Source organism: Xiphophorus couchianus, chromosome 16 (genome assembly GCF_001444195.1).
Source record: "Xiphophorus couchianus chromosome 16, X_couchianus-1.0, whole genome shotgun sequence".
NCBI lineage: Eukaryota > Metazoa > Chordata > Actinopteri > Cyprinodontiformes > Poeciliidae > Xiphophorus > Xiphophorus couchianus.
In genome coordinates, this window is record NC_040243.1 from 492228 (window position 1) to 504254 (window position 12027).

At 45.2% G+C, this 12027-nt stretch overlaps 1 protein-coding gene across 2 annotated transcripts; it reads right to left on the reverse strand.

The window, feature by feature from the left end:
• Positions 1-621: 621 nt before the first annotated feature.
• On the reverse strand, positions 622-11603 carry btr30 (bloodthirsty-related gene family, member 30). 2 transcript variants are annotated; one of them, XM_028041721.1, is made up of 14 exons: positions 11470-11526; positions 10979-11149; positions 8108-8243; positions 7597-8040; positions 6704-6808; positions 6534-6629; positions 5231-5464; positions 4892-5096; positions 4733-4822; positions 4578-4604; positions 3977-4003; positions 3650-3825; positions 1793-1948; positions 622-1397 (listed from the first exon to the last, which is right to left on the reverse strand). In XM_028041721.1, exons 3-14 carry the CDS (start codon positions 8213-8215, stop codon positions 1188-1190), a joined length of 1878 nt encoding a protein of 625 aa, XP_027897522.1. In that variant the 5' UTR covers positions 8216-8243; positions 10979-11149; positions 11470-11526; the 3' UTR covers positions 622-1187. The 2 variants fall into 2 exon arrangements, with proteins under 2 accessions (XP_027897522.1, XP_027897521.1); XM_028041720.1 differs by lacking the exon at positions 10979-11149 and having other exon boundaries at positions 11470-11603.
• Positions 11604-12027: the final 424 nt, after the last annotated feature.

The following is a 12027-nucleotide window of genomic DNA, read 5'->3' on the forward strand; positions in this document are numbered from 1 at the left end:
GCTGAGCGGCCCTTCAGCCTGTTGGGACAGGACAGTTCCGGCCTCCGCCTGCAGGGGGCAGTGTTTGTTCTCAAACCAATGATCTGATGAATGTGTAAAGCAGATTTCATCAACGGTGCAGTTTAAAGTGTTTTTACATGATAAAAACTTTATAGTGGCAGAATAAAGAGAAACAATAAAAAATGTAACTCAGACTAGAATTAATCTATAATCCAGTTATTAACCAAACCAACTCTAAACAGTTTAGTCTGGATTTAAAGGAACTCAGGGTTTCAGCTGTTTTGCAGTTTTCTGGAAGTTTGTTCCTGATCTGTGGTGCATAGAAGCTGAATGCTGCTTCTCCATATTTGGTTCTGGTTCTGATGCAGAGCAGAACCAGAACCTGAGTGGTCTGAAGGTTGATATTTGATTTATAAACTAAAATATTTTAAAGTTTATTCTCTGAGCCACAGGGAAATCCTTCCAGCATTTTCCTTTAGCCGGTTTTCCAACTCAGATCTACTGTAAGAACTGCTTCCTTATGCAAATAACGACAAAACCAAATCAATTCATTTACTAAACTAGAACTCTAAAACAACTGATTATTCTGTATGTTATAGACATATTGTACATTGCCACAGGTTTTTTCTCCCATATTTTATTATTAAAGTAGGACAAACTCCACATTTTCACCATAATACCATCCAAGTATCTCCATTAGTATCTTAAGTTCTTCACAGATTGGCTTCATAGACTACAAACTCTGTGCCTCTACATCAGGGGTGTCAAGCTCCAGTCGCTGTTCTGCAGGTTTTAGATATGCCACAGGTACAAAACCCTGGAATGAAACGGCTTCATGACCTCCTCCTGGTGTAGATCAGATCTCCAGAACCTTAATGACCTGATTATTCTGTTCAGGTGCTGCAGCAGAGGCTCGTCTGAAAGTTGCAGGACAGCGGGCCTCCAGGACTGGAGTTTGACACCTGTGCCTCTACATGACAACTATGTACATAACTCATTCATTTTAACTTATAAATCACTACATCTAATATATTATTACATAATCGTCTTAAAGGAGGAAAAGGCTCCTCTATCTGAGGATTCTGTGGGTTCATCTGCGGTAAACCTCCACGTTCTGCAGGAGCTCCACCTCTTCCTTCCCCACTCCCTAAAATCTGAGCCTGATTCTGGTCCAGGCCCGGTTCCCCTCAGGCGGGGTGTTGCTGGGCGGTGGCCAGGATCAGAGGAACCTCCTTGTCTCCGGTCCCGAGCAGAGGAAACATCCTCTCGGTGAACTCTGTGTTTGTGTGGAAGCTGTAAATCTCCGTTCCTGACTTGACATTGTAGAAGGAGACCTGACCCTCCTCCACGTCCAGGAAGATGCCCACCTGTCGCAGCTTTGGGTGGTGACCTTTCACCTGCCGGGCAGAGACAGAGAGCAGCCAGTGGCAGCATGAGTTTCTGCCGTCAGCTTTCAAACAGTCATTCTCAGTTGGATTCAGGTATTTAAAGGACGTCGTTTGTAAAGTTCCAGTCAAATATAGCAGCAATATTTGGGTTTGCTAGCCTGTCGTAAGAGGAGAATGGGTGTTCAAATATCAAAGTCATCTTTTCACCATGTTTACTCATTTATAAACGTGAATGTCAAACTTGTTTAGCTTGTTAATGTTTAATTAGCAAGCTAAACAGTTACTGATTATTTTCCTTCAGGGTAAATAATTAATTTCCAGACGATATTTAGAGTAGAAGCTAAACATTTAGCTTTCTAACTAATTTTTCACTGTTTAACTTCAGACATGGCGCCATCATAGACCTTGGTCAGAGGCGGTGCAGTGAGCACCCTCAGCTGGTTGCCGCACCACCAGATGGCGTAGTATCCGTTTGTGGGACTCATGTCAAACAGGCCTTTCCTCTTGGCCGACTCACTGACCACACCCAGTTTCCAGTCCTTGTTCTCCCCAACAGAAACCTGCGAGACAAAAAGCAGGGTCTATTAAAGCAAGTTCTGGTTCTGTTGACCAACCCTGTGAAGAAACCTTGACACTCAACCAGGTCCTGATCCTTGGCCTCCCACCAGAGATCATCAGATCCAGAGATCCCTGCTCATGACATGATCTTGATTCCAAATAAGAAAAAACCCTGAAAGAGACTCGGATCCTCAACCAGATCTCCACAACATCAGCAGATTGAGGACTCCTCCACAAAACCCAGACTTACAAACAGATCCATCAGAAGATGCCACTAGTCCTCAACGAGAGCTGGACTGGGAAAACAGTGTAACCATCACCTTGATTTTAAGACCACCAAGATCTCACATTATTTAAGAGCCCAACCCTTTGACCTCCAACAAGGTAAGATCCTGACCCTCATCCTGTCACAGAACAAGATCTGAACCCTCAACAAGGCTCTCATCCTCAACCAGATCAATGCAGAACTAGAACAGACTCAAATGTTTGTTTCTTTGATAAAATCCTGACCTCTAAGAAGAGACAAACCAAACAGAGGCATGTCACCCTCACCTTGGCCACCTGTTAATCCACATCTTGATCCCATCCAGAGATCCCATCCCCAGATTTAATACCTGACCAGGATCCCCTACAATGTAAGATTCATAAACATTGAGATCCTGACCTTACCCCTGAAGGAGAACTCCATCAGATCTTGACCTTTGACAAGAATCACCTTCAACTGGCAACATCTCAGCACATAGCAACTCCAGAAGACTCTGGCTTTCTTGATCTGCCATCCATGACTAGAGCTGGTCTACCAATAAGTCAAGATCCTGATTCAGAAAGTCCCAATCTGCTCCAACATTCGAGTCCTTACCATTCGGTGCTACCCACACAAAGATCCTGATAGAGGGTCTCAGCCCCATTGTTCTGATCAACAGTCTGAACCCACAGCATGTTCCTCGCCCTAATCTCCAGTGGTCAAGGCCCTCTGACCTACTTTCAACAAGATTCTTACTCTCTGGTATGGTCAGTGTTTGAGAAGATCTCATGCAAATACTGGCCTCAGAGAGATTTTGGCCTAGAAATAAAGTGAGACCATCAGCTTATCCCCAACCAAAGAAGGAGCCTGATCCTCATCTAGACAAGATATTTATCTCCAAACATCTCAAACCATGAAAAAATCCAAATATAAGACAAGCTTTAAACTTGGATCTTCCTGTGGCCTCTACGACATCCTGATCGTTTGCCTGGTTTTCACTGCGCGGTACGGGTTGATGCGGTCCAGTACGCTATTTTACGGTCCACTATGTTCAGGAGAGCATTTCCACCACCAGCAGGACTCTCACTGGACAGACACGGTTAAACCCAAACACCTGACATGATGCCATCAGTACCAGTACAATAACAAACATGATGCACTGCTGTGTCGTTTTTCCCATCCCCCAATCAATGGGCTGTGCTGTGTGACTAACTGTACTGACTAACTGTCCTTTGGACTTATAACTGAAGGGAGCCCAGGACCGGCAGGTCGCCATTACGAAAACAGGCAAAATAGCGTACCGAACGTCGCCGAACTGTGCCACACCAGTCAATGGAAACGAGGCATTTAAGGAAGACAAGAAGCAACTCAACATCTACCTCATCGTCAGCAACAACTAAACCAGTAAAATGAATGTAAGCGCCACTCTGACACCAAACAAAACAAGATCCTAACTAACCTCCCAGTAGTGACGCCCAGAGCTAAACCCTTCCTTGGCGATGACACAAGACCAGACGTCAAATCGGTGATGGCTGTTTCTGAAAAACTGCAGCTTCTCTCCTCTCTTCAGCTGCTTCCTGTCTTCTGACAGGATCAGGAACGGGTACGCTGTCACCGGGTTCAGCGTCACATCCTCTGAAGAAGCACAGGATGATATGTGGAAATACATTCAGGTCTCGGCTGGACGTCAGAGGTCATGACAGACTGAGCAAAAAGGAACAGTTCAGATCTTATGCTTTTCAGCCATAAGATCAGACAGAGGTCAATGACCCGAGGTACAGCTCACCTATGTAGGCCCGGGCTTTCTTCAGTCCTAAAACAGAACAAAGAAGAACATTGAGAAGAACAACTCCAATGCAGAAATGACCTTCCTTTATTCTCCGGAGCACTGCTTGGAGCACCGGATGATTTGGTGACCAAAACAACTCGTGGACTGAGAACCTGCAGAGGACATTTTGAGCATCATTGTTATAGCAACCACTGATCTGATCAATTTGTCTATTAAAATAGAAAAGCTTGAGGAGTTTTAGGTCCAGCTGATATTTCCTGGTGGTGGAGCAGTCGTCTTCTCCATTGGCGTGCAGCAAAAGGGTCCTGGGTTTGAATCCCAAGCAGAGCCTTATCTGGGTCTGGATCTAATAACTCTTGGATCTAAACACCTAAAACCCTCTGCATGGCTGTTTCAGGTGACCCTGGTACCTCAAACTAATGAACCGACCAACAGTCGATTTCTCATGTTCTCTAAAGTTCAAATCAAGGATTATTATCTGTAATCCGTGTATTGCAGTAATAATCCAACAATCTCAGTGGGATGATTGTCAACATATTTTCTGCATGTCAAGATGAAGTCCAACTTGAACAAATGTAAAACTGTTGAATCTACGTACCTGTAACATGCTTACTCTTCTTTGTGTCTGAGGGAGGAAACAGAACGAAACTGAAATATCTCCAGTAATATAAGGACTTTATTTGTCCAGCCACTGCAGGAAGGTCATGAACCTGAGCCATGACCCTGAGTCATGACCCCGGTCTCTGGTCTCACCTTTCAGAGACCATTGACTCATTCTCAGAGTCGACTTGCTTCCTCTCAGACTCATCATGCTCTCGGCCGCCATCAGGTCACCTGGTGGAACTGGAACAGAGACCGTTCAGACACTGACCTCTCACCTGGAGACCCATTCTTCTTGAATGTTTGACTTACAGGAGTCTTTGGAGTCTCTGGAGCCTCTAGAATCTCTGGAGGCCCTCGGGCGGATCTCTCCCATCCAGATTTCGTCTACCTTGATCTTGACGTCGGACAGACTGCTCTTCACATCGTCCAAGTGGAAGTGAAGGGACAACTCGGCCTCTTCGTCAGCGTCATCATGTTTCTTTCCATCCAGCGGAGCCGTGGCCTCCTCAAAGCTCTGAGACGAAGGGAAGAAGAGAATAGAATAGAATTACTTTATTCATCCCAGCAGGGAAATTATTTTGGGAGGGAGAAGAAGGTGAAGAAGTCTTTTATTTGTGACGCCTCCACCACCGGCTGGTCAGCTGTTACCTGTAGGAAGCTGATGTGATCCTGACTGATGGCCTGGACCTCCAGCGTGGCCCTTCTGTCGGTCAGCTGGCTAAGCTCCGCCTCCAGGCGCTGCACCATGGCCTCCCCCTTCGACGTCACAGCCTCCAGCTGGCTTTGGATCCCACCCACCACTTGAGTCCGGATCTGGACCAGCGAGGCGGACACTTCATCCAGAAGGTGCTCGACATCGCCTCGCTCTTTATCTGCGTAGTTCTGAGACCAAAGCACACAGAACCTTTTCACTGACTGAACTTCACCAAGAAGTTCTGACCCGGTCCAGAGTAACCGGCAAAGACCTTCAGAAAGTCTGAAGAACTGCTGATGCTGAGGATCAAAGTAGCATATTACTGTAAAAATCTCTCAACGCAGATAAAAACATAAACATTAGCATGCTCCCATTAGCCACTTGAATTTCAGGATGATGGCCATTTTCCAAGATGGCTGCTATTTTTGAGACTTTTAAACCAATTATTGTCAGAAAATGTTCCCCATGTTCATGACTTGGATGAACTTTGTTGCATCAGACGTTTTCATCGTATTGACTTTAAAATAATATGTAGAAAAATCACAAATTGAACTTTGCTGTTAACGAGTCTTAAACCAGTGGCTAACAGGAAGGAGATAAAAACGTGAAACAGACCGAGACACTTGCCTTAATGGTTAACATTAGCTTCCACCATTTTTTCTGTGTTAAGCAGTTTAGCAGCATAGCATTAGCTTAAACCAATTGATTATGTGTTTAGCAGTCTAGCATTCGCTTCTGCTAAGTTTTGCTTTTAGCAGTCTAGCGTTAGCTTCTGCTAAGTTTTTGTGTGTAGCGGTTTAGCAGAAGCAGAGCTAAGATTCTTAGTTATTGAATTAGTGAAACAAACTTTTTGGTCAGCTGTGCCCTCTGCTGGCTATAGCTACTGAAGATCTTAGTGCAAACAAATTCTCCATAGCAACCAATTTGAAAAATGGTTGCTATGGTTGCTAATGGTTGCCAGAAAAAGGAAACAAGATCACACAAGAAAAAAAATCTTATTTCTATGGTCTCTGATTGACACCAAACACTTTCATCTAATTGGCAATTTTAGTTCAAAAATTCTATGACAACAATGGAGGCCATCTTGAAAAATGGCTGCCATCTTAAATTTTGACATGCAGTTCTTGAGTAAAAATTTTGCTGAAATGTTCAATTATCTGCTGCACTATGGGAGAGTCCAACTGCTTGATGGGAACCATGGAGAATGGAGAAATGGACCAGAACCATTAGAGCTGAATAATGTGAGGCGAACCGGACCTGCACGGATTCCAGCTTCCTCTTCAGGTCGCTCAGACGGATCTCCTTCTCTTTGATGCGGTTCAGGATCTCCTGCTCTGTCCTCGCCACCAGTTTCTGAACACAAACACTGATGAAGAACCTGCAGAGCTAGCTGGACTCGAGCAGGATGCAGGTTCTGTCCTCTCTACCTGTTTGCCGAGTCTCTCAGTCTGGACGGAGACGGTTTTGTGAGTGCGATGATCCTGCAGGACGCAGATGGCGCAGATGCAGCACTGACATGTCTTACAGTAGACCTGGAGACAAAGAGACGACGTGAGGTTGAGCGTCCTCCGGTCTCCACCCAAAGACATTCAGCAGGACAACATGGAGACAAGACACTGCAGACAGACACGGACAGCCAGTGAAGGAAAGTGAACATTGAGGAGAAACAAATTACCGTTACAGGAAATCAGTTTATCCGCCGTTAGCGGTGGCTATGCTAACTAGCTCTAGCATTAATGACAGGCTATGCTAACTGCAGCTCAGTAGAATGATTTAAACTTTTTGTTATAAAAGTTCTCTTCAGCTTCAACTTATTGAGGCTAAAATGATCCACTTCTACATTTCAGGCTGGAACATTTTCTGGAAACACAGGAGATCTCATTCTGCCCAGTATGAACCCAATGTGAACCCAGTGTGAACCCAGTGTGAACCCAGTATGAACCCAATGTGAACCCAGTGTGAACCCAGTGTGAACCCAGTATGAACCCAGTGTGAACCCAGTGTGAACCCAGTGTGAACCCAGTATGAACCCAACGTGAACCCAGTGTGAACCCAGTGTGAACCCAATGTGAACCCAATGTGAACCCAGTGTGAACCCAATGTGAACCCAGTGTGAACCCAGTGTGAACCCAGTATGAACCCAATGTGAACCCAATGTGAACCCAGTGTGAACCCAGTGTGAACCCAGTGTGAACCCAGTGTGAACCCAATGTGAACCCAGTGTGAACCCAGTATGAACCCAGTATGAACCCAGTGTGAATCCAGCAGGTCTGGAGCATCTGGATGGCCCTGTTCCTGAAGGTCAGGTTGTGCTGCTTGCCTCCATCAGGCGGCGGTGTGTGGTGCAGGTGCGGCCCTTGAGGGCCTCCTGGGGGTCCAGCAGCGGGTGCTTGACGTAGAAGGCGGTGTTGTAGTGCGGCTGCAGGTGTTCGCTGCAGTAGGAGGCGGTGCAGGTGAGGCAGGAGCTGACGGCCGGCTGCTTCACCCCGGAGCAGATGTCACACCACACCACGTCCTCCGGGGCCGCCGGCGCCGGGAGCGGCGACAGGAACGGGTTGGTGCTCCAGCCGTCCTCTGTGGCGTCCGGCGAGCCGTTTCCCACTGGCACCGAGAACCCCGTGGCGCCGTAACGCGTCTGCTTGAATTTATCGGCTATCAGAGCAAAGACCTTGTTGATGCTGAGCTGGGGACGCTCGTCAAACTGCCGCTTACACAGAGGACAGGTACAGACCGAGCTGGACGCCCAGTACCCGCCTATGCACGCCTGCAGGGACACAGAGGTCAAAGGTCAGTCAGACAGCGGCGCCCCGAGGGCATCAGGAGGGCGTTACCTGGCAGAAGTTGTGTCCGCAGGGCGTAGAAACCGGGTCAGTGAACAGGTCCAGGCAGATGGAGCAGGTCAGCTCCTGCTCCGAGAACAGTTCTGGTGCCTCCGCCATCTTTAAAGAGCAGCTGGACAGAACCCAGCTGTGGAGGAGAAACCTGGTGAGCGAGTTCTGGACCAGAACTGGACCAGCTCTGCTCTCCGGCCCAGTTCAGATCAATCTTTACATTTAGACCAATTAACTCCTAGTTCAGTCAAAATGACAAGAAATCAGGAAGGTTAACCATCACACTTCCTGTTTATTAAGTTCAGACACAGCAGCTCAGTTCTGCTAATGCGCTAATAGCAGAGCTACGTTTTAGCTTAGCGCTTTTGCTAACGCCTAGCTTCCCCTTATTTGTCCAGATAAATTCTAAAGCGCCAATTTCCTGGCCTGTTGTACAAACGTTCAGTTGAATAAAGTTTGACATGTGTTGAAGTTTTGGTTATAAAATAAAGGATTCTTCAAGTAGTTAAAACGATTAAACTGAACCTCATTTATCCTCAGACAATAACCTAACACACACACACACACACACACACCCCCACACACACACACACACACACAGGATTTATTTGGAGGTTTTTAAATTTATTATTTTTAGTTTTATGAGCTGACCTTATGTGTCCTGAAAGCACCTTTTAAATAAAATATATAATAATAATGATCATAAATACCTAGTCTGCTACGAACAAGGTCGTTGCCATGGTTACTGCTTCACGTGGCGGTAGACTTCCTGGTATTTATACTAATTAATATTAAGATGTTTTTATGGAGGCGACAGGCGGAGCAGCAGCTGCTCTGTTTCCCCTAAACCAGGATCTATAAAGGAACGGTGCGCACGCCTTTATACATCCGGGGGTTTGTGTGCCGCCCTTTTCTAAATTTTTCCGTAGGCCAAGTTTTAGTGTGAAAACTGCGCGCTGTTTTATACATGAGGCCCCTGAACAGGTGCGAGCAGGTAAAAAAGGGGGCGGAGCCAGGTTAACGTCACAAATCCTTCAGGCAGAAGTGATGATTCAGCATCTGGGCTGAGCTGTCAAGGTAGAGCTGACCAGCTTCCTGCAGCTCCAAGGCCATGTGACTGGAAACCCTGGAAGCTGATTGGCTGATAGAGCTGGAAGTGTTTAGGCTGCAGGTTGTTTCTGTCCAGTGGAGCCAGACGGGCTGCAGCGTCCTCTCTCCTCACTTTCAGGATGTTAGGAGTTAAGTTAAAGTTATTTTGTGTTTTAAGGGCAAGAGAGAATAAAGCGTGTTCCCTCCCCTCGTTTCGATCGGATGTAATGGACCAATGGAGCAGAGCAGAACTGGGAAGTTAAAGGTGAAGTTTTGAATATTTTTACTGATAAAATCAGTTGAAGGTTTTAAGTTTTAAGGCAAAAACCGATGAATTCACAGCAGTTTGCCTTAAATAAATGTAAATAAATAATAAAAATTAACTTTCCCATCAGGGAACTGGGAACTCCCAGATCCACATGACCATTTAGGTGCAAATGAGAGCAAAAATATTAATAAAAAGTTTGTGAAATTCACAAAAAACTGCCAACGTTTGAAAAATGCTGGGCTATTGGGACTTCCTGTTTTCTGTCCAATCAGAGCCCAGAGAGACACGCCCACTCTCTCTCGCCTCTGATTGGTTCTGAAGGTTCTGTAGATGGTTCTGATGCTCCTGGATCAAGAATTATTCTGACAGCCACTGTTTGGACCTTCATACTGTACACAGAAAGGGTGGGAATCACCATGGCAACAGTTGAAGATTGAAGGTTTTAAGTCAGTCAGAAATTAGCAACAATGATTTGGGTTAGCAAGCTAAATGTTCAGCATAATATTTTTTCTGGTTTTATTTATTGGATCAGGAAATAAATAAAACCAAAGATTTAGCTTGCCAACATATAACTTACAATATTTAATTTACAAAATAAATATTTAGCTTTATGATAAATATTTAGAGAGGCAGCTGACTACTTACCTACAAACTAAATATTGTCACTTTATATATATATGAGCTAGCTTCTTTACTAAATATTTAGGTTATAAATTAAATATTCTTGCTAGCTCTTAGCTGAATATTTAACTTGCTAACAGTTTAGCTTGAAACTAACATTTATAAATTACATGATTGAAAAGTGAAAACCTTTTCTCCTCTAACAGACTATTTAACCCTAATTATTGCTGCTAATATGTGACTGTGCAACTTTACAAACGCACTTCGTAGGAAATAGGTTAGCAACCAGAACCACATCTGGCCCAAAAGAACTCAAAGCCCGCCTGCTTTACCAGAAACATCCTGATGGCTCTCAGTCCCGCGGGGCTAATGCTAGCAGCTAGCAGCGGGGAGGGCCAGGTTTCACCTTATTTCAGGTTATTTCTGACTGATAAAGTTTTAGTTTTTAAAAAAATCTGAAACAAAATGTGGCCGAAATGGGTTTTCTCCGTAGGGTGGCTGGGCTCTCCTTTAGAGATAGGGTGAGAAGCTCAGTCATCCGGGAGGGACTCAGAGTAGAGCCGCTGCTCCTTCACATCGAGAGGAGCCAGTTGAGGTGGCTCGGGCATCTGGTCAGGATGCCTCCTGGACGCCTCCCTGGTGAGGTGTTCCAGGCACGTCCCACCGGGAGGAGGCCCCGGGGAAGACCCAGGACACGCTGGAGGGACTATGTCTCTCGGCTGGCCTGGGAACGCCTCGGGATTCCCCCGGGGGAGCTGGGGGAGGTGGCTGGGGAGAGGGAAGTCTGGGCCTCCCTTCTGAAGCTGCTACCCCCGCGACCCGACCCCGGATAAGCGGAAGAAGATGGATGGATGAAACAAAATAAGTCTGATTACATGTAAATACTTCTTGACCTTATTTAAATGCAGTTCCTGAGCACAACCTGATCAGGAAAAATGAACAAAACGGGAACCTCAACTTCCCAAAAACTCAGCAACGTGATGTCATTTCCCCCGGAAAACCGGGGAGTCCGCTGACAGGTGGACCGGGTCCGTCACACCTGGACCCGACCTGAAGCTCCTTCTCTGCGAGACAAACAGAACAGAACCTCAGGAATGGACCGGGTAGGCGGACAGGAATCCCGGCAGGTTTCCGCATGAATCGCCTCGGATCAGCAGCTTCTACCTGTTCCCTCCCAGCAGCTCACCTGGGCCACAGGTGGAGTTGATTTTAACCAGCAGACATCAGAAATGAGGTTGATCCAGAACCAGGCTGCTGAGCAGAACCCTCATTTTAAAAACCCAAACATCTGAACGGTTTCTAATTTCACTCAAATTAAACCAAGCTAACCGGAAACAGCAAACAAACTTTAAATTTAATCTCGTTAACTGAAACAGTTCCTTACCTTCTCCTCCGCCACTCGTCCAGTTTCTGCCCCAAACCCTGAAAGTCAGGTCTGTGACGTGATCGGGAGGCGGGGATAACAGAAGTGGCCAGGTGAGTCTGCGGGTGGAGACACCTGCTGCGCCTGTTTGATGCTGTTTTAGTCACAGATCATCCAGGAAGGATTCATTCATAAACCTGGTGGTTTTGGAAAACCAGAAAAATTATTTCAAACTATTTTAGGGCCTATAATAATGGAAAAGTATTCTAAGAATATAAGTAAAACTAATTTAAATTTAAAAAACCAATACAATAAAAATGACTTAGAAAGAAAAGTAGTGTTTTGTAGTAATAATAGCAATAATAATAATGATAAAACTAGCATAAAATTAGCATTAATTAAAAATTAAGTAAAACAAACGTAAGAAAAATAAAATAAACCGAGATTAACATAAAATTAAACAAAAAACGTTAGTAAAATAAAAAATTAAAATAAAAAGTAGAAAATAAATAAAATTAACCCCCAAAAAATTAAGTAAAAGGAAATTAAAAGAAAAGTAAATTAAGAAGTAAAGTAACT